The sequence below is a fragment of the Lepidochelys kempii genome, chromosome 17 (genome assembly GCF_965140285.1).
Source record: "Lepidochelys kempii isolate rLepKem1 chromosome 17, rLepKem1.hap1, whole genome shotgun sequence".
NCBI lineage: Eukaryota > Metazoa > Chordata > Testudines > Cheloniidae > Lepidochelys > Lepidochelys kempii.
The window spans coordinates 10,669,611-10,696,840 of record NC_136396.1 but is presented as its reverse complement, the minus strand read 5'-3'; the positions used below and the strand labels follow the sequence as shown (position 1 = coordinate 10,696,840).

Here is a 27,230-nt window from a genome sequence, read left to right as displayed (position 1 = left end):
CACTAAAAGCATGACTCTACCACTGAGCTAAAAGAGTACCTCCACTGGCTAGTAGCTGTAGTAGGCTTTTATCCCATCATTAACTAGTGTATTTCAATTGCAGGAGGAAGGATCTTGCACCTCAGCCCCAGCAAGGAATTGTAGGCAGAAACACAACAGAGGAGTGAAGACAAAAGAAGAAAGAAAAAAAAAACCAAGAGAGGAGATTGGAGGAGTGTATAAGAGGGAACAAAGGGGAGCGAAGGAAAAAAAGAAGGCTCGGGATCTAAGAAAAATATAATTCAAGCCACTTCCATCCCAAAGTCTGTTCCTGTATATTAAGATTCTATGAGACCGTTTAATAGAATTATGTTTTACCCTGCATTACATATTAATGGCTTATCCATTGTTCTCTTTATATACTGTAATAACTACCGGTGGGTGATAAAATGATTACGTAAGATGTATATTAAGGAGAGTATATGATGGGTGGACTGCTTTTATTTCTAAACCATGATTATTTAGGGAGCACTTGGAGAGACCTGCTCTTTGCATACAGTTTGAAAACTTTTTGGTGCTGACTATGTGCCTCTGCCTTTCAAGGCTATGCCTATTCTCTGGAGTGATTGTTGAACCAGAAGCCTTTCAACACAATGAGGCAGGCCATAAAGAAGAAAAGACACTGACACTGGTAGGCTGGGAGATTCTGGAGCATGTAACTGGGAGCCCACTTAGGCTGAATAAAATTGTAACACTCTCACTGAGTATGTCCTATCTCCATCTAGTTTCTAGTCCATACAGAGGATAATAGTCTACTAGTGCTACAAACTAGCAAAATTCCTCCTTTAGCTCAAGTTACATAGGCTTGTAGTTTTTGTAGTTTCGATCTCTGCTAATGACCTACGGTGGACGTTGCTACAAGTGCTGCTTGGAAAATGGTAATTATGTTTTGCCAAAAAAATATTTTCAAAATAATGAACATTTTCAGAGGGGGTTAAATATTCTCACTGATTTTATTCATTTTTTTTTTAAAAAAGAAAGGACCAAATGTGAACATTTTTCAGTTTTCAAGCCCCCTAAAAATGTTCGTTTTTCAATATTTGAAAAACATTTTTAAAATGTTTCAGCTTTTGGGTTTTTTTATTTTTTGAAAATTTAAAGGCTTCAACAATTTTTCATAGAAAAACTTTGAAAATTTTGAAAGAAACAAGAACTTCCCACTAAAGTTTTCATTTCCATAAAAAGCCATTTGTTATTCAAAAAATGTTTCACCAAAAAAAAAAAAAAAAAAAAAAGTCCTTTCGTCTAGTTGCTACATTATCACATAGGCTATCTGGAGAATGCATTCTTGTTCAGTTAGCCTCTGATATAACGTAAATAAGGATGAGTTCATGAAGTATAAAGGACCAATAACCCAAGTAAGACAGTGTGAGGTCTTTTCACCGTCTTCAGTAACACTGGATCAGGCCTTAAAATAGTATAACGACTATTTGAATTTGGTTTTGTAAAGTACCTTTTTTTAAAAGGCAAGCTTAAAACATCAAAAGCCTGATCAAATTACCTTGCTTAACACGGAGTGCTGTCCCACTGCTTTTGTGTTACACCAGAGGTTTTCAACCTATTTTGATTTGAGGACCCCTCAAAAATTTTGAATGGAGGTGCGGACCCCTTTGGAAATCTTAGATGTAGTCTGCAGACCCCCTAGAGTCCATAGACCACAGGTTGAAAACCAGTGTGTTACACAACAACATAACCACCTACCAGCAGCTAAACTGGTTGCTTTATTCCACTCTGAGGAGTGGGAATCAAGTACTTGTAAGAATGGAGGAATGGTTATAGAGCAAGTTTTCAATTATATAGAGGCCTAAAGTACATGCAACAGCTTCATTGTAAGAATTGATTTAAAGAATAGATGATGGACCTAAATTCATCCCTGGTACAACTCCACTGTTTTCAATGGAGTTACACTGGGGATAAGTTTGGCTCTGTATGTCTTTGAAAAATCTACCTCACAGATCTTTATGGGAAGAAATGTTACTCTTTTCATTCCATTACAAAATGAATCTATACACAATCATTGCAAGGATCTCATTTATAGTTCTCTCTCTCTCTCTGATATAAATGTGCCCCAACAGAACACTTTTCTCGTCTCTTGCACCTTTTATCTAAGCATCTGGAATCACTTTTGTTAGCAAAGAGGAGACAAGCCCGGGGATCTTAAGGGAGATCACACAGCAAGCCAATGGCAAAGGTTCAGTTGGAGCCCAGGAGTCCTGGATCCCAACCCCTACTTCCATTCTTCAGAGCAGAGCATACTCCATTCACTGCAATGGGTGTTTTGCCTCAGGATAGCACAATAAGAGCCTATCAGTCAATGACTTTCAAAGGGGTTTAGGCTCTTAAGTCACTTAGGCACTTTTGAAAATGTTACCCAATGTGACCTGAGTGACTGAGGTGTTTACAGTTATGCTCGTTTTCATAGCTCGACTCCTCCAGAGCTTCTGGCCATTCAGAGGGATTGAGCTGTGACCACAAAGGGATATAGGTTTGGCCATGCATAGACTGAATAGTCAGCAATACAGAATGCCACCCAATGTTCTGTACCATACCTACTGTGGGGCAGCCCTAAGTGACATGCCCAGGATCACACAGGAAGTCTGTGGCAGAGCCAGAACCTGAACCCAGATCGCCAAAGGCCAGTGCCTTAACCACAGAATCATTTTTCCTTCCTAGATTAAGTATTTTCCTCCTGTTTTCTAAATGCAAAATCTGGATGAAAGAAACTTGTTACAAGTGCTCTCTGCTTTATTATTTTGCACGTCTACGCTAACAGGCAGGTTTTAAATTGTATAAACAAACTTGCAGGAGGGGAGATATCAATGTACTATCCTACACAAAGATTTCACAGTAAATGTTTAAATCTGCTCTGCATTCTCCTGTGCAAGTTAAACACACTTCGCATCCCTGACTACACTTTATTCATACCGTGAATTCTTTGAGCTAAATGTATGCCCCATGTAAGCAGGTACAATTCTATTTGAGTGCTCCCCTTACACCAGGGTTGAATTTGCCCCTCTGTTTTAGCCTAGAGAAGGAAAATAAGGACGTCCTTTAGTTTTGGAGTTGTCATTTTTTGCTCTTGATGGAGCTCTCTTTCAAATGTATTTAATATCTAGCATCTATTGCTTTACGTTTTCATTGCAGGCTGCACTCTTCTGTTAGTTTTCTGTCAACACACTGCTGCTTGAATCTCAGGTTAAAGATCCCAATAAAATACAGACAGAGTCTGGCTGTTCCTGGGAGCATTCTCCCAGAAGAAGAAGAGTAATTTCCATCCCAGTTAACAACAATGCAGTGCTCTGTACACTTTCTGCTTCTTCTTCTCTTAAGGGAGAGAGAGAGACTCACTTTCAAGCCAGGGAAAGGTTGCATTGAATAAAATACTTGATTTTAAAAACTGATTGTCAACTGCTGTCAACCCATAGATTTCGATGGAGCTGCATCAATTGACACCAGCTGAGGACCAGGAACACGTACTTTAAACATAGGCTTGAACCACAAACCTGATCAAGAAAACCAAATAAACCTTAAATGTTTAGAATTCAAACCCTGAACCAGATGCTCATTTTGCAGCAGATGCCATCTCTGTAACAGGCTGAACCAAAAAGCCTGGATTTGAATCTTCTCCAGTTGTGGATCTGTTCAAAATCCAAATCCCAGGTGCAGCTCCACTGACTGATGGAATGCCTCAGATTTACACCAGGACCCAAATCCACCTCTTCCTTATTATCTTAAAATATTTAGCAAGTAAGCCACAAAAAGAACAACATGTGATGTAACATATACCTTGTTATTAAATATAATGAGTGTTAGTAGGAACAGGAAAAGGAGACCTAGAATGAAAATTGCAGTGTGGGGTACTCTGTCAATGAGATGGAAAGATTGACAACTTAGTCCTTTCTATTTATTCTACAAAATCATAGAAGAACAGGGTTGGAAGAGACCTCAGGAGGTTATCTAGTCCAACCTCCTGCTCAAAGCAGGACCAATCCCAACTAAATCATCCCAGCCAGGGCTTTGTCAAGCCAGGCCTTAAAAATCTCTATGGATGGAGATTCCACCACCTCCCTAGGTAACCCATTCCTGTACTTCACCACCCTCCTAGTGAAATAGTGTTCCTAATATCCAACCTAGGCTTCCCCCACTGCAACTTGAGACCATTGCTCCTTGTTCTATCATCTGCCACCACTGAGAACAGCCGAGCTCCATCCTCTTTGGAACCCCCCTTCAGGTAGTTGAAGGCTGCTATCAAATCCCCCCTCACTCTTCTCTTCTGCAGATTAAATAAGTGCAGTTCCCTCAGCCTCTCGTCATAAGTCATGTGCCCCAGCTCCCAATCATTTTCCTTGCCTCCGCTGGACTCTCTCCAATTTATCCACATCCTTTCTGTATTTCCTTTTTAATTACAGAACAGTTAATAAAAGGGTCATTTCTTGCAGCCTATCAAATTTTAGGGGGTCTTTCAAACAAAACAAAAAAACTACGGACACTGGATTCCTAGTGTAAATCACTTCCGCTGAGTATCATGCATGTCCTCCTGTATAGAAATCAAGTTATGAAAATGAGTGGATAACAAAGTTTTCATTGAAGGAATAGTTTTCCCATTGGAAAGTGCAATGTCATACAAATAAAAACTTTTCAGGGAATGTGTCAATTTAAAAATATCTCGGGGAAAAGTTGAAGTGTCTTGTTTCTTTTAAATCCGTTTTGTTTAGACTCTCATGTTCTATTTATTACATTATAATGTTTCAATATCATCAAAACAAAACAACTTAGCTTTGTCTACATAAAACAATTCTACATTATGCAAACAAATATTTCAGAATTTCCATGGTGTGGGAAATCCCAACACTTTGGCTTTTATGTTGTGATTCAGAACCAGATATTTCAAAATGTTGGAATTTCCCATAGAATGGAAAGTCCTTTTTCCAGCCAGCTCCCAGGTAATAACAATCGGAGTAAGCATGTAGTGGGACAAGCAGCCAGCTGCAGGGACAGGAGACAGGATGGGGCCAAACCCATCCCTGTTCTAACTCCATGGGAGTCAGTGTAGTTACGCTGGCTATGGATGGATGTAGCCCTAAGCCGTGTGGAGGGCTAGCGCCTTCATATTATACTTATGCTGCATGAAAAAGTCCCGTCCCGCAGAACACAATGCTATTCAATGGAATGTCACCCACTGGGTAGGAAATCCCCCAGAAAACAGGTGATTCTAAGGTTTCTTGACTCCTTTCAATGAGTATTTGCAGAATGGTCCTACCTATATGCTTTTAAACCCTCATTATAGCAAAACAATTCTAGGTTCTGGTTCCTGTATCTTCTGAATAGAACTAGTCAAAAAATGCAAGGGGAAAAAAGTCAAAATAAAAAAATAATCAAAATTTCAGAAAAAAACTTAACATTTCAAAAGCAAATTGCCCTGTCTATAAGCTGGTTGATCAAAAATTTATAGTGAAAACATTTTTGCTGAAAATTCAACAATTTGAAACATTTTTACCAGGTCAGCTTGGAAAGTTTTGAACCTTAACGCCCAAATTATGCAGTCATGCATATTCAGAACTTTTGTCAATTGGTTGGAATTGGAATAAACAAACCACATATATAAGCACCTAGATTCCATGGGGATGAGTGTAAGATCTAGGATAGACTAGAACAAAATAGAAGCAGAGGGCAGAAATCCTCCATGAGTGATTTCACCTGTAGGTCTTCCATAAAACCCTAATCTCGAGCACCTGAGACCACCCTCTGTTTGACTTGAAAAGGATTAGTCTGGATGAGGACCTGAGTACTCACTCGTCATGAAGAGATGCATATAGAACATACAGTGTGTCTGGAAGAGGAGGTGGAATTGGGTAGCCTTTGTCATACAGTGAACCTCAAGAGAAGCTAAGGGTACCCTTGAAGGCTTGAATTCCTGATATAGGCCAAACTTTGAATAAGCATCTGACTGAAACCGATGCTTTGGGGATTCTCCCTGCACCACACAGGTTCTTTTTGGACAGTGTGAACCAAAAGCGTCTCTTATGATACTATCATCCCAGTGCTACCACCATTACTCACACTGAGCAGAATCTTGCTCCAGGAATAGCCCCTGCTGAAACCGATGGAATTACTCGCAGCATCAAGTGCTTCCTTGGAACGGGTTTGGGGAAGAAAGATTCACATTGGCAGGGATGGAGGACTGACACTAGGTGAAATCCTAGCCCCATTGACTTCAACCGGGCTAGGATTTCAGCCACTATCACTAGAACCACTGCTCTTTTCCTCCAATACCTGTCAGGGATGGTCTAGATAATACTTTGTCATGCCATGAGTGCAGGGGACTGAACTAGATGACCTCTCAAGGTTCCCTTCCAGTCCTATGATTCTACACAAGTTGTGCTCAAGAGCCAGAGTTGCTAGTCCAGGGGTAAGCAAACTTTTTGGCCCGAGGGCCACATCTGGGTACGGAAATTGTATGGTGGACCATGAATGCTCACAAAATTGGGGTTGGGGTACAGGAGGGGGTGAGGGCTCTGGGTGGGGCTGGGGATGAGGGATTTGGGTGTAGGAGGGTGCTTCGGGCTGGGACCACGGGGTTCAGAGGGCAGGAGGGGGATCAGAGCTGGGGCAGAGGGCTGGAGCATGGGGGATGAGGGCTCCGGCTGGGGGTGCAGGCCCTGAGGTGGGTCCAGAAATGAGAAGTTCAGGGTGTGGGAGGGGGCTCCATAATGGGGGTTGGGGCACGGGAGGGGGCAGGGGGGCAGGCTTTGGGCGGCGCTTACCTGAAGCACCTCCTGGAAGCAGCGGCATGTCCCCTCTCCAGCTCCTATGCAGAGGTGTGGCCAGGTGGCTCTGCGTGCTGCCCCATCCGCAGGCGCTGCCCCTGCAGCTCCCATTAGCTGCAGTTCCCAGCCAATGGGAGCTGCGGGGGCGGTGCTTGGGGTGGGGGCAGTGCACGCAGCCCCCTGGCTGCTCCTAAACATAGGAGCCTGGAGGGGGGACATGCTGCTGCTTGTGGGAGCCTCCACACACTCACGGAGTGGCCTCCGACCCCACTCCATGGATGGAACATGGGAGCAGGGCAAGCCGCAGACCCCTCTCCACAGCAGGAGCTCGAGGGCTGGATTAAACCAACTGGAGGGCCGGATGTGACCACGGGCCGTAGTTTGCCCACCCCTGTGCTAGTGCAATGCAGAGGATCTAAGTGGCTGCAGAGCAGCTCCCCTCTGTTGGACAATTCCTTCCATTGTTCGTGCAGTTCAGCTACTCCGGCTATGCACTGGTCTCGGGATTTTGCCCTATCTTAAAGTAACTTGCACGTACTGAAGCATGAGTCAGCAAAGACACAGAATGGCATCTTTTGGTCTAGCCTTTCTTGGACGGAATGCTGCATCTGCAAATTAACAGTTTAAATCCGTCTATACAAAGCTTTCTCCAATGTATAATTCACAAAAGGAAGAACCAAAGCACAACGATGAGCAAGGTGACTTTTAACTGCAAATGAGTTTAGCTTTCATTACCTCTCTGTACAGAGGATAAACATTGTTCAATACAGTTCACAGAGCCCTGCATTCGAACATGCATTATTGCAGGTACTGTTGTTTTTATCGGTCACTGAATGGATCACACAGAACCAGATATTACGCCAAAGGTAACTTGAAAGTAGCTAACTTTTTCCTTCATATATATACACACACACACAGAGGTACTGGAACTAGGGGTGCAGCCACACCCCCTGGCTTGAAGTGGTTTCCATCATACACTGGGTTTACAGTTTGGTTCAATGGCTCTCAGCACCCCCACTATAAAAACTGTTCTAGTACCCCTGTATTTACACACACACACACACACACACACAGTGCTCTACGTAGTAAATCCTTAAACTAAGGACGGCTTGCAGTCTTAACATGTGGCTAATGGTGGGAATAGATTCTTATTATTGACAGGTCTTGTTTTATAATCTAATATTAGAACCAGTAAAAAAAAAAATCAAACTTTCATAATTGTTAAGATGAAGCATTCACAGAATAATGGACAGTATGGCCGAAAGGGATCATTATGATCATCTAGTCCAGTGGCTCTCAATCTTTCCAGAGTACTGTACCCCTTTCAGGAGTCTGATTTGTCTTGTGTACCCCCAAGTTTCACCTTATTTAAAAACTACTTGTTTACAAAATGAGACATAAAAATACAAAAGTGGCACAGCGTGCTATTACTGAACAATTGCTGACTTTCTCATTTTGACCACATAATTATAAAATAAATCCATTGGAATATAAATATTGTACTTACATTTCAGAGTATAGTATATAGAGCACCATAAACAAGTCATTGGCTGTATGAAATTTTAGTTTGTACTGATTTCATTAGTGCTTTTTCATGTAGCCTGTTGTAAACCTAGGCAAGTATCTAGATGAGTTGATGTACCCCCTGGAAGGTCTCTGTGTACCCCCAGGGCTATGCGTACCCCTGGTTGAAAACCACTGATCTAATCTGAACCTCTGCATAACATAGGCCATGGATCCTCAACCAGTCACCCCTGCATTGAGCCAACATGAAATAAAGCATCTTTCAGAAAGACACCCAAGATGACCCTGGCCCCACTGAAGTTAATGGATTGATTTAAAGTCTTGACTTAAAGACTTGATTTAAAGATCAGTCTTGATTTAAAGACTTAGGGTAACAGAGAGTCAGTGGAGGGTAAAAGAAAGGTTGGAAGACCCAAAACTAAGTGGATGGATGTCATACACAATTATGTGATTAGCTGCGGAGTTTCTGAGAAACTCCTTCAAGACAGACTGGGATGGAGAAGGGCTTGAAGAGCCGACTCCACACGCATAAGAGATAGGCTAGATAGAAGAAGAAGGGGAGTTGACAGAAAATCTACCACATCCAGTGCTTAATTTGTGCCAGGACTTGCCAGGGCTGAGCCCCCGGGGCACCCCTAGGCTTGGCAGTTCGTAGCCCCAGCACCTCTGGGCTTGCTGCATCAGTTATGAAACTAAAAAAAAAATTGCTTGAGCCCCCGCACCTAATCAGTTGAACCCCGGCACCTCTTTCATTACAAATTGAGCACTGGCCACCTCCATTGCTAAACTATTTCAGTGGTTAATTACCCTCACTAAAATGTGTGCCTCGTTTCCAGTTTCCTAGTAAAAAAGAAAATCTAGGGCACAACGCTGGATTCTGGGGCACTGAGCAGAGGCAGGAGGAGTTTTGGATTCACAAAGAGGAATAGTAAGTAAATGTGCAAGTTGTTACTACACATTACTTGCCATTTACTTAGGATCAACAGTGACATCCAGGATGGTTTCCAAATGAACAGGACTGGTGTGGATTGACTAATGGATTGATTGTTTCAGGAAGGAAGGCAGTGGGAACAAAGTCAGCATAAACCTGGCTTACGGCAAGAAAGCTCAGTGAAGTCAATTTGCAGCACTATACTTTGGTGGGTTGCTAATAAGTACAGCGACACAGGTCACCAGGGAGTCAGCATCTGCTACCAAACCTGATGTACTTGCATACGGCTCATGTGGAGTGAAATTCAATGGCAAATGCAGAACAAAGACTGAACGTTTAAAAAAATACCTTCGCTTTAACACCACAACTGTATGGCACTGGAAACTTACATACATTTAAACAGTGTAGCTAGAGCATGTACACCGAAATACTTGCAGTCCCTCTCAAGAAACCAAACCATAGCAGATAAAAAAGCAGCCATGGGGGATCTTGTTCTTCCCTTGAGACTCCCGTTAGCCTCAGTGAGGGCTAAACTAGGCAAGAGTTTGTGCTAGACATGGTACTATAAAAGCAGGCATGCCTTTTATGGACCAGATTTTCAGAAGAGCTGAGAGACGCATCTTCAAGTGCCCAAAACCCACAGTTGAAGCCAGATTTCCTCAAAGTGCTCAGTTCCCATCTTTTTCCTGGGACATTTTGGGCCTGATGCTGTAGACAAAATTCTCATTGATTTCAGAGTGGGGTTTCAGTATCAACAGTTTGAGAACAGACCATTTGACATCACTTAACACCTGCTCAAGCATATTCTCTCGTCATTCACCAGTTTCCCAGTGGGTTGCAGCTTCACTTCTTGTAACCATCCCACCAAAAAAAAAAATCAACTTAATGATCAAACACAACATGCTGAAGGCCTGATCCTGCAAATACTTATGCAGGTGAATGACTTTATTCACTTGTGCCTGATCCAGCTCCCATTAAATTCAATGGGAGCCTTTACCGATTTCAGTGGGAGCCGGACCGGGCCCTTAGGTAGCCCCATTGTGCTTAATTCACTTACACTGAACTGTGCAGTCTCTGAGTCCATGTAAGGATTAAGATTGTTTACCACATTTTTTAAAAAACAGTAAAGGGTTGGATTTTGAAAAGAGCTCAGTACCCAGCAGCTCCTATTTAAACACTTATTATTTATTTGCATTACAGTAGCCCGTAAAGGCCAGGGTACCACGTGGCCATAGAACAAAGCTGACATCTACACTCAAGTGGGAGGGGTAATTTCCAGCTCAGCCAGACGCACGTGCGCTAGGTTTGATTGAGCTCGACCTGCAGCCGCTGTGGCAAAGACAGCGGGACGGACTATCTACCTCAAGTAATTCCCTGCCCTGGACCCTACGTGTGTATTCAGCTGGCCGGCCTCTATTTGTAGCGTACTAGCTCAATCAGAGCCACAACAACTGCTTTTCTGCATCTCCAGTAGATTAAAAAGCCAGGGTCGGTGTTAGGGGGTAGCAAGCAGGGCAATTGCCCAGAGCCCCACACCACAGGGGACCCCGCAAAGCTAAGTTGCTCGGGCTTCGGCTTTCAGCCCTGGATGGCTGGGCTCGGGCTTTGGCTTTTTGCCCTTTGCCCCAGCGAGTCTAATGCCAGCCCTGCTCTCTGGTTTGTTTTGACGGACCCTCTGAAACCTGCTCATGGCTCCCCAGGAGTCCCCGGACCCCTGGCTGAGACAATCCCTGCCCAAAAGAGCTTACAATCCAAGCATAAGATTATACACAACAGGTGGGGAGAGTGCAAGGTGACAGTGGGACAATACTAGTCGGCACGGCTGCCTAGCCATGGTCAATTTTTTTTAATCATGACAGAGGGATTTGAAAGGGGACACTGAGGTGGCTTTGGAGATGTTTCTGGGGAGCTCCTCCCATGCACAAGGAGTAGTACTCAACATACTGAACTCTTCTGAAAATCTGGCCCTAAATGGCCAAGAGACTATTATTATTTGCTAATTGCTTGGTACTGTACAAGAGTAAAGATTGCTTTTACCCCACTGGATTGCTACGGGAGACACTCAGCAACCTTTATGCGATTCCTCTTATGGAAGCATCCTTTAGAATTTAATCAGGATTAAAAGGAAAGGGTTGTATAAGAATGTAATCGAGTTGTAAACAATAACCCTCAAACCCTACAGGATTTACTGGAGAATGACATATTTTTAGAAGCTGTTTTTTAACCAGACCACAGCCGGGATAGAACCCTCTATTACATTCCATAGGATGGTTTTAAGAAACCCACCTGCAGAAAGCGGATTGCTCTCTATTTAATTCTACAGGACTATTCCATAAGGTTCTGTAGGAGCCCATTGCTATTGTTACAGTACCAAAAAGTGTGCAGGGAGTCTCAAAGAGAAAAGAATGCTCTAAAAAAGTTACAATCTGTGATCCCATCCCTGCAAGCACTGACTACGGGGAGAACTCCTCCAGACTTCCTTACTCTGCCCAGCGGCACAGAATGCAGCTGTGAGCCCCAGTTTTAGATGTGATGAGTGCAGATGCTAAAACAGGAGGGAGGGGTTACAGTGAAGAAAAAGAAGCACCACGGCAATAAGATGACTCAGGTCAAGTGTGAGCACAATTTGGTAATTTCCAGATCAGGTAGAGGCCCCAAGAACACCAAGTCACATATGTCTTAACTATTGTTTTTAATGGTATAACCAGCGACGCCTCCAGGACTGGGGGAAAAAAAAAAACATTCGGCAATACATAGCGTCTCCCTTAAAATCCACAAAAGCAAAACTCTGTCCCTAAGTCAACCTGCTGCCTATTGTCTCTGAGGCACCACATTGCAGGAATGTTCAAAGTGAAACGTTACTCAGAGCAGGTAGGGACGCTGGGGTGAGCCCAGCCTGATCTCTGGGTTGCTCTGCTTTTGTGGATTTGTCAGATTATCATGTTTTTAAAATGTAGTTTTGAGTGATTCCATTCTGCCTTCCTATATTTTTCTATATGAAAATTTTTAAAAAAGTTTAAATACCGCTATGAAGATTACTAAATTGAAGCGATAATGGTCTGCTCTCCACTTTAGACTAAAAATTATATACACTGCATAAATTTAAGTGCACATATTATTTTAACAAGAAAGTTGCCAGAACAAACTGCATAAGGAGACAGAGCTCTCTGAATAAAGACATAAGTAAATCAAATCATTGTAAACCTTTGAAGAGAATAGAAATTCCCATTAACATCCCAAAAAGTCAGCAACTGTATCTATCAGATGACAGCTAACACACCATTCAAAACACACTGTTTCCCCAAACCACAAAGTTGAACACAAAGTACAGTCCACAGCTTAGTCAACGAATCTGAAAACCATTTGCTAACTGTTTTTCAGGAAAGAGACAAAGCCGTTAATCTGAGTCAAATCAGTTCTACAAAACACTGCAATCCCGGGAAGAATACAGTCTGTCCTGGCTTTATACCATAAAAAAATGTTTAGGGTCAATAGGTAAACTTAGAGGGGCTGAAGCAGTCTCATCTCTCTCTCTTTCTCTAAATATACACACACATAAATCTTTAACCGTTAGGAAAGGGTTTTGAGCACATAGGTGTTACCACCATGTCTATTGTTTTGCTTTGGAATAGTATTGTCAGCACATACAAATATACATTCCCATAAGAATATAATCTATAAAATACAATCATGGATACAATATAGACAGACTGCGGGCTCCACAATTCCCCCTCCTTCCCCAGATTTCAGCTAACGTTTCAATACCGTAGTGGCAATGACTGTTCTTTTTCTTGAATCAAGAGAGAAAAGACTGAATAAACTCGTGCTTTACCTTTTTTCTTTATTTTGCTTTCTGGATTTGTGCAACAACCCTATAAGGACAACAGCTGCTCGGATCCCTGCCCTTTTAGAATGCATCCTGTCAGCCGGTTGTGACATAGTTAAGGTGACACTTCCACAGGCTCTGCTGCCAATATCCCCAACCCTTGGCAAGAGACCTGCTTTAAAAAGTGCAAACCTCCCTCCCCTCACTAGCACGCACACTTCTCTCCCTCTCCCCTCTGCCTTGTTACTCCTGCCTCATAGGTAAAGCTCTTGCCTGAATCAGGTGATTTCTCTTACTCTAGCGACCTTCAAGTCACCTGCCTCCCCTTCCTAGCTGACTACAGCCTCTGATTCTGCTGCTGCTCTTCTGCTCCGGGTTGCTAAGCTGCCAGCACACAGAAGGGTGGCATTTCCAAGTCAATTAAATCACTTAAAACTGTACCAGCTTCAGATGTGGTCATCGGCTCTTGACTATCTGTCATGCCTGCGTTCAGCCATCAACCACAATCCACCCCCCACCCATATCTCCGAAAGAACCGAAGTTGGGGCTTCTCTTCGACGTTTTAGAGTGAGCATTAAACCAAAGCAGATGCAGAAGTAACATACTGAGCATTTTCATCCAGCCCTGTAATTTGCTGGATGATACCTGCAAGCAAACTGAACGGAACTGCGTGGAGCTGGGACCCACACACAGAGGAAAGCTTTCAGGTTTTCTCCTCTGCTATTGCTTGTTACAATTTTTCTGAACAAAGAGGATATTTTTGTGTGTGTGAGAGTGCACAGTGTGTGTTTTATGAAGGCAGAGGGCATTCAAAGCATCATTGATTTTATGCTGGGGAAACAAAGATTACTAAAAGGTGGGTGTAATTAATTACCTTTTTTTTGTCATTTTTTTACTAGAAAACAAAACCCAAATCTACAGTCTAAACAAAACTAAGTTTCCATGGGGTTTTGGATCTATTGACACAGTGGTTGTCAATTCACTGCACCAGCTTTAACCAATGGCTTTTGGACTAAATGTAAAGGATCTCTTACCCCCCCCCCCCACCCCCAAATGTCATTTCCTGATTGCTGCTGGGGATTAGATGAATTTTAAGAACATTAAAATGCACAAGGATTTTATTTTTAATGGTTGGGATCTAATGTTGCAACTAAAATAACTCCATGAATCACACACTGAAGATTTTCACACACTGAAAATACCTTGTACAGTTAAGGGTAAAATTCAGATTGTATAAGAACCTCAATATGGTCAACTTAATTACAGCATCCTTAAAACTGAAAAGGAAGAATTGGGTTTTTTTACATTACAAAGTGTATTTTCAAGACATTAAATCTTTTATGTACTGGGACAGACCCGCAGCTGAATTAAGTTGGCATAATGCCAGAATCTAGCTCATTGTGTTGTGTTTAAAATATGCCACATGAATAAATTTTCTACTTTGTCTAGAAGTCTACTGAACCACATCTGTTAACAGGTGCCGGAAAACGTAGCCCCACTAGTCTTCTACATACAGTCCATGTTATATTCCTTGCTGCAGTTTTTTTATTAAGTAGACTGTAAATGATCTACCCCAGAGCATAAGCATCAACACCTTTCCCTTTCAAAGTATGTTACCATGGAGATAAAACAAGCAGGTCTCTTCTCTCCTCCCTCCCTACCACTTCCATCCTCCCATATCACTTACCATTCGTGCTGGTTTAATTCTCACATTAGAAATAAACACAGGATCAGTTAAATCACTTGGAACGCGTTAATTGCAAGAGGAACTAAAACCCAGTCCTTTGGTTTAAGGCATGTACCGTAAGATAGCAGGCAGGCAAAAATTCTAACCTCCTGAAAGACTAAAATATAAGCATCTGGCCAAAGACAGCAATAGTTCTGTATCTCTTTTCCTTCAGAGACAGTATCTTAGTTATAATAACCCTATTAGATCATCTAGTCCACCCCTGCCCTGACGGTGTAAAACTAATCCCTGTGGTGTAGAACTGTTCCCTATGGTATACTTTCTAAGTCTTTATCCAGTCTAGTCTTAATGCATGAAGAGTAGGAACACTTTGTTAACAATAGGGAATCAGAGCTGAAGTGTATGCTCTCATTGGACACTAAGAGCTTGTCTTATTTCCCCAGGTTCTTATGGGCAAGGACAATGGCTGCCTACACTGGTGTTCTTCCCCTAAAGAATTCCCAAATCCCAAAGCCACGCATAGACTGCCAGACAGAGTTTGAGCAGTGATATCTCTGTTTGAATGTGGAGGTCAGGAATGGGCACTGGAGAGTCTCTTTTCTTTACTAAGGAGATATGTGGGAGGATGGACAAATTTATGCCAGTATCAGTCAACAAATGAGTTCTTTCTGTGTTATTTTGCCACAAAGAGTCAGTCTCCGCCAGCAACTAGTTCATCAGAGCAGTTTGGGAAATTGGTGGTGCAAATGCGTCACCCCAGTAGACCCCATACTATGGGCCTCTTGAAGCCAGTTGCCTTCACATCCCCAAGTGCTGAGGAACGTGTGCACCCTAGCAAAATAGGACAAAGGCTCATATTGGAGTTTTCAGTGAAAAGACAAGGACACTTCCTTCCAATCCTCAGATCTTCAGAAACAACCCTTACCCCAGAATAGAGGAATAAACAGGGGGAAGCCAGCAATAAACTCTAATAATTGCCCTGTGACACTAGAGTCTTGACAGGGACATGAGGCTGAAATATGATCCTAAGCTACCTAGGAACCCTCTAAGAGGGGGAGTCAATCATTAACAGACCAGAGGGTTTTTCCTGGCAAAGTCCACAAGAAATATGTTTGCTCAGGATCAAATAGGCTTCAAAAAGGAACACACAAAATCTGATGCAGAAAAGTAGGCTTTTTTTAAACCTGTCTTCTGTGCCTGGATACATCTCAGCAGCCGTTCAAGGACAGCTCATCCATGTGAACATGTGACCCTTGCTACACTGAGCCCAGATTGAGCTTCTGATTAAGCGATGGATGCACCTGGCCACCTCTACACAATTTTAGCTTCTGCACTCAGTTTTTCGCACAGGCCGAGAACGTTTAAAGCAGTGGAGTACGCGTCTCTTGCTCCTCTGAACTGGCTTCGCCACCATCTATTTTCCTCCAACACTCTTCAGACCACTACTTTGACTCCGTCTCCCAGTGCTGTGTAAAATGGAGTTGGCAATTCCACTGTGGGTGGATTGTATTCAGTGAAGGAGATCATGCTTTATGTCTACAACCACTAGCCACCCACAGGAACATACACGTCAATACTCTAGTCATGGTCCCCAAACACTATGGCTTATGATACTGCTGCTTCTCTGGTTAGGGCCACTCTGTTATGAGCAGAAATTCATTCCAGCATAATGGAACAGCAGTCACCTCTAGTGTGGGACATCTATTTTGCACAATTTTATAAAAGTCACATGGATATTATGAGTGCAACCATAGGAGGAGGGCATGGAAGGAAACAGATATGCCCCATCCTTATACATACACACCACAAATATTTATTACCCTGATATGCTCCTTATTGTGTCTGCAGCTCTCCCATATTTAGTTATCCAAAAATCATCCTCATCCAAAAGTACCATGCTTAAGGTTGCCTGTATAACCTTAACTCTGCCCTCTTGCATACACACATTTTGTTAGTCTTCAGTTACATGATCACATTTTTATTTCCACAGAGCATCCCCAAAAAGAACATAAAATTCATCTTTGTTATAATGAATTCCTGTCCCTCAGCCTCTGTTTAGTCAGACAGCTAACTCTATAAAGGAGATGTGTTCATCAGTGCCCTGAACTTATTTTAACCCTAGAACAAAGTAGCCATGTAATGGTATTTCCACCTCACTTGTACAAAGATTTATGCCTGAGTGTAACTGTATGTCTGTGTGCAGTCCCACTGAAGTCAATGGTAAACATGTGTGTAAAAGTCTTTGCAAGATCATGGTCTAAAGGGACTGATTCAAAACCCATTGAAGTCCATGAGAAAATTTCAACAAGTTTTGGATCAGGCGCTACAAAGATGAAGTAGTGGGGCAAAGGTCGTTCAGAACCGATGACTTCAAATAGCTACTGAGGACACATTCATTTAAATTCACATACATCGGGATAGGGAAAATACAGAGACCCCGCCCGCCCCACTGAAAAACCAGCCCTGTTACAAGCTGGAACGACTAATATTTCTTCAAAGCAGGCGTCACAATGCAACATGACACCATGGCAGCTCGTGAAACTTGGGCAAGTGAGGAGGGGAAAATATAATAAACCCTGATGCCATCTTAATCATCATTTACTGCAGAAAGCACTTAGCTTCCACTCTGAAGCCTTTTAATCAAGCTTTTGTTGGTCCAACTAATCCCTTTGTTCTTGCTGAAAATATCTGGCTGCTCCCTTTCACAGGAAGCATCAGAGCCTGATGAATTTCTGAGAGGCAGTCGCAAAAAAAAAAAAAAAAAAAAAAATTAGAGCCCATTTTCATGCCAAATTATATCAGTTCTCTGGCACCTCGTTAGTTTTCACGGGGTGGGGGACAGGAGTTGGATTTTAAGCCTTTTACCGCTCTCTCTAAACAGGCAGCTTTGAATTTCATTGAGTCTCTCCCTCCGGAGCCAATTTTCCCCCCACCCTCCCACGTGCACTCACAGAGACAAGTTAAGTATCAATCTTCTCATGTTTTATGCTGAAGTGGCTTTGTATTGATTTCTGAAGATGTTCATTTCTCTCATGTTTGGAAACGGAGATTCACTTAGGTAGATACACTTAGCTAATATTTTCCTTTCCACCTACATGTGACAAACGTGTCTCTTCTCTAATCAATTTATTTGGGGCTTAATTTTCAGCCTATTTGTAATTTATATGATCAAATGCAGCTAGAATGACACTTTGGAGGAAGGCTGGGCTTCTGGTGAAGGCACTGGACTAGAACACAGGAGATCTGGGTTCAGCCTCCATCTCTGGCACCGACTCCCCGTGATGCCTCGGGGAAGTCACTTAGCATATGTCTTCGCAGCTTTCGGAGGTGTGATTGCAGCATGTACAGCCATACCCAAGCCAGCTTTAATCTAGCTAGCTCAGGTACCAATAGCACGGGCCAGCTGCCTGAGTACATACCCAGTTGGGCTTGTACTTAAGGTGACTAGCCCGTGCCGCTGTGGGTTTACTGCTATTGGTACCCACACTAGCCAGACGAACGCTAGTTCAGGGTATGTCTATATGTGCTGAGAACATAGCTCCAATTGCAGGGTGGACATACCCTCAAGCTCTGCCTCGGTTGCCCCTGTGTAAAATGCATGTAACAACACTTCCACTCTTTGACTGCTTTTATCTATTTAGATGGTAAGATCTTTGGAGCAGGGGCTGTCTCTTACTAGGTGCATGTGCAGCACCTAAAAAGTCCAGGAACCCTGATCTCATTTGGGCTACAACCACTCAAGGCACTACCGTAACGGAAACAACAGAAAATAATACAATACTGCTTTGGTAAGAAACAACCCCCTCGTCCAATGGTTTCTCCTGTTGCAGCTCAGACATTAGGTCTGTGAAAGTGTTTGTAGCAAGGGAGGGGAAAGGGAGTAAGTGGGTTTTTCCTCTTCCTGGGGACGTTTTTAAACAATGCACCATTTAGTGGGGATGCCAAGGGCAAGAAATATTTGCTCTTCTTTAGTAGCCAGGGTATTTTAGAGCCAAAAAAGCACCTCAGACAGCAAAAATCTGGCCATATGCAAAGAGGAAAGATTATCTTTGCTGGATGGAAGGAAATGCATCCTCTCCAACCAGCCCCTCAAGCCCCTTTCAGTCTGAACAGTGGGCTGTTCAACACATCTCATTTGGAAGATGCAAGCACTTCTTGGGTTTTGAAGAGGTAGAAGTTTCATCAGCCAGGATAAGTGGCAACTCTCATACAGCAGGCGATCATATTCATATCACAAGGAGTGCTAGTTTTAACAGAGGCCAAGCCAGCAAATATAAGAGCAGACATCTTGAGGATATGTCCTTGTATCCTTAGCCGGAGGCTAAAACATTAAACAGAGAAAAGAACCAGCAGAGAGTCAACACAGACTCTGGTTGTAGCAGAAAGTGAACAGGACCACAGCAAGGCAACGGCCCAGGGGCTTTGCTTCATTTCTTCAGAATGGCCGTTTATTTATTCTGTCACACAATAAATAGCATTTCACCTTAGCTGAAACTGATGCATTAAGCATGTGAGGCAGGTAACTGTTGGGAAGGCCAGGCTGGGGAGTCCACTATTATAGCTCATACACAAAGACAACATTTTATCTGGGGGGATTTTGGTCACAAGAGCCCCTCTTTGGTTGTGCAAATGGGTACGTACCACAGGAAGATGAGCGGTTATTTTTTGTTTGCTGCAGTCTGATGAAAGCCCTCTAGGGAAGCTAGGTAAAGTAAGTTATGAAAGCCTGGAGGATGAGTAGCAGAGGGCAGGCAGTCTTATCCTTTGCTGAAGTATCCACATCATTTTCTGTTTCTGCTCTCTTTCCCAGTAGAGGCTCATTGCGCTCCTCTATAACGCACACTCTCATCTCATGCTCATTGTGAGTCATCTTCCCAAAGAAATGGCACATCATGCACACCGAGCAATGATTTCTGCTTGACAAACAGACTGTGAAATGGACTACTGGATTCACAAAGGAAAGCAGGTGCATAAAAGAGAATGTGTGTCAGGCTGCAGATGGCTCTAAAATACAAGCCACGTGCACATTCTGGCATCGGGCATATCAGACAGAAACATGGGGGGGAAGACTCCGCTTACAGAAGCTCTCTGCATGGGGTTCCTCTCTGCTTGAAAGATTATTCCATACACCCCCGACCCCCATCTCCTGTAGTAACTTCCTCCCAGGGAAGCAGTAAGAGCTGTTGGCTACAGCATCCCATGTGACACATTGCCATGAAGGACAGTCTCCCTCATTTCTTCAGTAGAACATTCCACACAGTGCCAAAATTAAAACTAACCCTCTCCCCCATAAAAACCACTTCTATAGGCATGAAACTTCCCCTGTGCAGGGGAACATATCAAGGCCTTATGCTCCAATTAAATGCCACTTAAACCCTCAAAATAAGTGGTGCATAGGCCTTGGTGCTGTGACCCTGCAGGGAGGAGGAATTTTCGCCATAGAGCCTTAGATATTAGGACCAGTGTTATGAGTGATTTAATGTTGGCTGGCCAGCAGGGTTATCCTACCCATCCACCATGGGCATAAGAAGAGAATTTATTTAAACATAGCCAAAGGACAGCACGTCTCACAGAGCAGCAGCCGTTTCTTGAGACTGCATCTTGGTCCTAGCACAGAGCATGAGCCCAAGGGCCAGATTTACAAAGGTATTTAGACACCTAAAGATGCAGATAGGTGCTTTTGTATATCCAACTAGGCACCTAAGTGCCTAACTCACCTACCCAATACCTTTGTAAATCTGGTTATATGGGGAAACTATAAACCTTCCAGCCTGGTATTTTGGAAAGTGGTACCGACTGAGCCATACTATAAAGCAAAGCATTGTTAACTATGTTTCTTCCCCTTGTAAACTGGAGAAAATAAAGGGAGCATTTTTGTATGTCGCACCATTGGTTTTTCAATCCTGCTATCGCTTGTAGTTGGGAATTTTCTGACCTTTTTTTTTTTGGCGAAAAATATCAATTCATCAAAACCAAAACTGTTTGTGAACAAGGATGGTGTTCAATGAATTTCCTGACTCAACAAAAAAATTATGAAAAACATTTTGAAAATGTTGCAACCATACTTTTCAACATTTTCAAAAAAAAACCAAAAAATCTAGTTTTCCCATTCAAAACAACTTGTTTCAGAACTTACACTAATAGGAGAAAAGGGTAAAAATCAAAGCAAAACACTTCGAAATTATTAAAACAAAATGTTTTGATTGACCCCAAAACCTTGTTTAAATCAGTTTTCGGTTCATGAATATTTAAGATTTTGACTTTGTCCCAGTTCAAGGGGGGAAAATTTTCAAACTCTCAGAAATGATCACAGAATGGCAAAACCATTTCCTGCCCAGCTATACCTGTAGTGTATCTACTAATGTTTATAAGTCATAGATTTACATATGTGCCTAGAATTTCCATTGCCATGCCAAAGTGGCTCCCTCTTGTATGAAGGATGAAAAACATTTCAGCCTTTGGCAGGAGTTCAAGGCACAGTTTAATTGTGCCTTTCCTTCAAGCTCTCTAGTCCTAATGTTGCATTATCACTCGCTAATGCCACAGTGGTACAGTATGTACATGTAAGACCTCTGTTAGAACACTTTGAGCAACGCTTAAGCTTGCCTATCAGGAATTTCCAGCCTGGTGATGGTCAAGAGGAAATCGTTCTGGACAGCATTCTAATGTTTGGAAGGGAAGGGATGGTGTTACTTTAGTCACCCTGACAATATTAGAAAGTCTTAACTAATCTTGAGAAATGGAAGATCAGAGGAATATTGTCAAGAGTGCTTCCATTTATATAGCATTGTGCCTTGTCAGGGTTCCTTCCCCACTCTGAACTCTAGGGTACAGATGTGGGGACCCGCATGAAAGACCCCCTAAGCTTATTCTTACCAGCTTAGGTTAAAAATTTCCCCAAGGTACAAACTTTGCCTTGTCCTTGAACAGTATGCTGCCACCACCACACATTTTAAACAAAGAACAGGGAAAGAGACCACTTGGAGACATCTTCCTCCAAAATATGCCCCCCAAGCCCTACACCCCCTTTCCTGGGAAGACTTGAGAATAATATCCTAACCAATCGGTTACAAAATCATCAAAGACCCAAACCCCTGGATCTTGGAACAATGGAAAAATCAGTCAGGTTCTTAAAAGAAGGATTTTATTAATAAAAAGAAAGGTAAAAATCATCTCTGTAAAATCAGGATGGAAAATACTTTATAGGGTATTCAGATTCAAAACACAGAGGATCCCCCTCTGGGCAAAACCTGAAAGTTACAGAAAACAGGAATAAACCTCCCTCTTAACACAGGGAAAATTCACATAAAACAAAAGATAAACTAATCCGCCTTGCCTGGCTTACCTATACTGGTTGCAATATTGGAGACTTAGATTAGGATGGGTTGCAGAAGCTGGATTTCTGTCTGGCCTCTCTCAGTCCCAAGAGAGAACCATCACGTAAACAAAGAGCACAACAAAAGCCTCCCCACCCCACCCCACCAGATTTGAAAATATCTTGTCCCCATATTGGTCCTTTGGGTCAGGTGCCAGCCAGGTTAGCTGAGCTTCTTAACCTTTTACAGGTAACAGGATGTTGCCTCTGGCCAGGAGGGATTTTGTAGCACTGTCTAGAGAAAGGTGTTTACCCTTCCCTTTATATTTATGATGCGCCTTATGAACTGGATTTTCCCATTTCCTTTCCCTCGTCCTTGATTAATAGTCACTCTACTAGTGAGCAAAATGATTTCCTTGCCATGGGTTGACTGCAGGATAAATGTGGCAATGAATGCAAAGGAGAACACAACTTCATCTGTTTGAGGACCTGATCAAAGGAGAAAAGAATCCCACTGATGACAATAGCCATTGAATCAAAGCCTGCAAGAAGGTCTCAATCTTGATATAATGTCAATGGAACCAGCACAAATGTATCATGATTTTGAAACATCATGGCTCACTGGAATCCATGGAGGATGTATTAATATCATCCAAGAATACACGAGAAAGATAGTATGAAAAGCATCCCCCATGCATTCAGCTATGACAAGTCCGAGCCCAATGCCAGCACTGACCAAATTTGCATTGTGCTAAAGAACGTCAGTTCCAACCTGCAGCAAAGCGGCTGATCCATTGCCGAGTCCGCCAACTGTGCTAGATCTTGCCAGATTCTGCAGCGCTCTTGTACTGTGACCCACTAGGGGCTTCACTGAACGTACTGGACTCTTTTCCCTTTTGTTTTTCAACTGAGTTCGGATCTCCAAAACTAAAAAGCTAGAAAAAAAACGCTACTGGGCCAGATTCCCCAACAAGGATTGTATCCAATAAAATGGTATGAAGTATGATCCAGTGGGTAGCACAATAAGCAGGGGCTTGGGAGACCTGGTAGTTTCTATTCCCTACTCTGCCAGATCCTGGTGGGTGACCCTGAGCAAATCACTTTGCTTCTCAGTGCCTCAGTTTCCCCATCTGTAAAATGGGGCTCAAAATACTTCCCTGCTTTGTAAAGAACATTGAGATCTACACAGTGCTTGAGACAATGCTTTGCATGGCCCGGGGGTGGGGACCACTAGCCCAGAGCCCATTTACCAACAGTTGTATAGATGCACAAAAAAGAAACAATGGCATAACCTTAGCCCTCGAACAGAGCCAGTCTATGCACTAAAATATATCTCCCATAAGAGAGCAGCCTTGTGTATTGTTTTACAATATTATCTTTTTAATGATTAAATGACCTTTGAGGAAATGTGGCTGCAATTGCTGCATGAAAAGTAAACATCTGTTAAAACTGCCCTGACATTTATGTTTCGGAGAAAACAGTTTTGCAGCTAAAAAACCATTTTAATTAAGAGGGGTTAAGGAGAACTCGTTTTAGGTTTGGACCATTATGTGCCATTATAAAAATATCATTCGTATGCCAAGCTCATTTATGCAGAGCTTGGCATTTTCTTTAGTGCTGCTCTTTCCTAAGAAAGAGATACTGAGAAATGCCACTTTGTGACAAAGTCAGATCAAAACTTCATTCTTGGTATTACCGAAGCACCCATCAAAGACTGATTTTCATTTATTTCTATGTAAGCCATACAATGCATAGAATAATATAGGTCTGGTTTTCCAGGGTTTGCACTGGGTATAATTATTTACATTCTGATCTAGCAGTGTTCTGTGCTCACTTCAGACAGGTGGAAATAATTATACAAGGTCAAGGCAACAGAAAAACCAGGCCCTTCGATACTGCAGTCTCAGACTGACTTGCATGTTTCACATAGTGCCTGACCCTCCAAATACTTATGCATGGGGAGTGGAATTTTTCAAGTGAGCTTAAGGGAATGAGAACCCACATCCCTTTGAATTGGGTGCCTAACTCTCCTACATTGAATCTTTACTAGGATAGAAGACGTGTTTACCTCAAGTTAGCTAACATGGTGTAAAAACCAATGAAAACAAAGCACCTTGTAGCTTTCCCATGAGCTAGCATGTCAAGTTGAAGACTCTGGGGAGACTAGGTTTTACTGTGATCTGCTAACCTGTGCCCATATCTAGATTAGAATATGAATTTAATTCACATACTTCAAGCCTAAAATGTACTGGCTTGTTTGCAGAGCTGTATGAAAGTGAGGAAAGGTTTTAGGGAAATATTCATATTGCCAATATTCATATTCAATAGCCATATTTCCCACATATATTTGTTTGACTGCGCAATCATGATTTGCACAAAAATGCCACAAATGATGCATGCACAACAATTCAGGAATAAGATTTGTTCTGTGTTTGCACAGTACCTAACACAATGAAGTTCTGGTTTATGAATGGCGCTCTTAGGTTGTACCCAAATAATAAATAACAGTAAGCTTAGAAGTCATTACTGACAATTCGTCCCACATGGTTTTAAATGCCCATCTCCAGAGCTTTGCTGGTTAACAAAAATAAAAACACGATTCAGTTGTTTTCTTAATATGAGGTCGTTTATAAAAACACATCAAATGTAGAGGAGCGACTATAAATTTTACACTGCGTAAATCTGTTAAACTGTAAAGCAAATATTTTTATGGCTGAAATCTTGCAGCTCAAGACATACTAGCCCATGATTTGCTTCCATGTGGACCATAAAATGCACAAATTTAGTATGTCAGATTTTATTCCTCTGTGAAACTGTGGAAGACCAATGGCATAAGCCACCAAAAAGCTTAACATTTCATCACTTTATTATATTGCTTTGAAAATCAAATTTGAGACAAAAAATCCAATTGACCACTTTCATATGATAGGTCTAAGATCATGGAATAGCAATCTCCAGGGAGGGGGTTTGTGAACAGGTGTCAGGGAGTCACAGTCATCAAGCTCTCATCATATTATTAAATGGAACCAGGGTCACAGCAAGGTCCCAGCTGAGCTGGAAGGGGGACAAGACACAGAAAAAGGGGTCCAGCTATGCAAAATGAAGAGAACTGTTCATCTAAAGCAAGTTGGGTGGTTCTGAACATCCTTCATTCGACAGGAGAGGAGACCCACTAAATAAAGATGAGACAACCTCGGTGTTTTGGTTTGCATGGGCTCAAGGGAACGTTTTGTGCATCATTTTGGCTTGAGTTCACAAACCCTGAGTCCAGGGGAAATCTTTGCATCAAGAATACATGCAAAACCCACAAGTTATTCTTGACTGGGATAGGAGCCCCAGGTTCACTCAAAACTAGCCTCACTCTTGCCCAAACTTAGCAACATTGTTTGTCAAACCTTCTTGCAAATGATAGGAGGTCTATGCTTTCTTTCGAAGCATCTAGCAGCGGCCTCCATTCAAGAAAGGATGGTTTTGTGGTTAAGGCCCTGAACTGGGACTCGGGAGATCTGAGTTTAGTTCTTCACTCTGCCACCGATTCCCTGTGTGACCTTGGGCAATCACTTAGTCTCTCTGTGCTGCAGTTTCCTTTCTAGTAAAAAGGGGATAACAATACTTCCCTACCTCACAGGAAGTTAGGAGGACGTAGGCAGTAATGACTATGAGGTACTCATACACTCTGATAATGAGGGCCAGATGTGTACTCGGTAGATAGAAATAAGAGGATAAACTAGGCAGACCAGTGGTCAGTTTCAATAGCTCTGTTCCTGTCCCAAAGCCATTGGGCAATATTCAAACTTGCTACGAAGCACTACATTCATGTTCCAGGGCTGAATCAGACCCATTGGTCTAATCTCTTTGGTACCATTCCCGAGCTTCCTAGGAAACAAATGGGGAGAGAGATCAAAGTTGCTACAAAAAGGACAAAAATCTTTATGAACAACAACAACTGACCTTTTGTTTTGCAACAAAGCCAAAGCTCAGTCAGTGGGTTGCCACTGCTGCTGAAAACAGAACAGGACTGCGTGTGAGTGCCTGTCATGTCTGAAGATCGACAAATACTTGAGATAAGCCATCCTTAATTGCTGTGAAACAGACAGAATAGATGAACAGATAATGACCTGGGCTGTAATGTGTGCACCCATTGTGTGGTTAGAGAGGCTTAAAAAGAGACTCCGCAGTATGTTTTGATTAATCACGAAGAAAGAATAACCAGAGGTTGAGAATGGGCACAACACTGCTATTGGATTTACCGTATATCTTTGTTTAGAAGCCACGGTTTCTATTAGAATATACTTCTTTCAATGTATTACTTGGCTTTCCCGCTCTTCCCCCACCCCCCCAGTCAATTTTCATGGCAAGGTGAGGCTAATGTAATCAATGAGGATGATTACTAACAAAGGACAGCTTCTAAACCAATTGGATCAGGTTTTCTTAAAAGATGGAGCCACAAGCAGTAGAATGAGCCCTGAGCGGTTTAAAAAAATCAGCTTTTTACCCTGGAAAAGGAATCACACCTCAGCACTGCACTCATCTAACACTTGGCTTGCACTGAGATTCTCTCCTATGATACGGCCCCTTTGTGCCAGTCAGCTGGTAGCACAGAGTCTCTAAATGCTGATGGATCCAGCCAGCTGGCAGTCGCCCTGGAGTGGGAAAGTCCCAAGGTAAAGAGGTGACATAGCTAGTTCAAATGCCAAACCCCTTCTTCCTTCCCTTCATACCCCCTGTATAGGGTACATGGCCAGGAGAAAGGGGATGTGGGTAGAGTTTTGCTGCACTCCAGCACTCCCCAGCTGATGCAGTGGCCCTATTGGGTCATACCTACCTAGTAAAGTTTAGAGCAACCCCGAGGCTGACCCAGATTGTGTCAGGGACAGTATCAGCATAGAACTGGGCTTTGGATCAGGGAGCTGCGATCAGCACCTTTGTGGGCTCCCACTAGCTACACCGAGTACATACTGTGTGCAGCTGAAAACCTAGCCCGGGTGTGTACACTCTTTTTGCCTAATTCTGAACCCACACAGCATGGTGGATTCAAAAGCTTGACTTAAATTTTTTGGGTTCACATCTCACTTGGGACTGCCACAGGACCAGAATTTGAGTTGGAGCTCCTATATCTCTTGCCAAGGGACACCTGTGAT

The 27,230-nt window shown here is 42.6% G+C and overlaps 1 protein-coding gene across 13 annotated transcripts in view; it reads right to left on the bottom strand.

Moving 5' to 3' along the window:
- Window positions 1-27,230, bottom strand: part of RAP1GAP2 (RAP1 GTPase activating protein 2) — a 265,430-nt gene that overhangs the window by 112,494 nt on the left and 125,706 nt on the right. The window contains exon 1 of one of the 13 annotated variants that reach the window (XM_073315713.2): window positions 13,094-13,436. The exons of 11 other annotated variants lie outside the window; for them this stretch is intronic. In XM_073315713.2, the coding sequence (XP_073171814.1) occupies window positions 13,094-13,200 (107 nt within the window). In that variant the 5' untranslated portion in view covers window positions 13,201-13,436. Of the gene's footprint in view, window positions 1-13,093; window positions 13,437-27,230 lie in introns of those variants that run through there. One more of the 13 variants, XM_073315714.2, reaches the window with a different exon arrangement.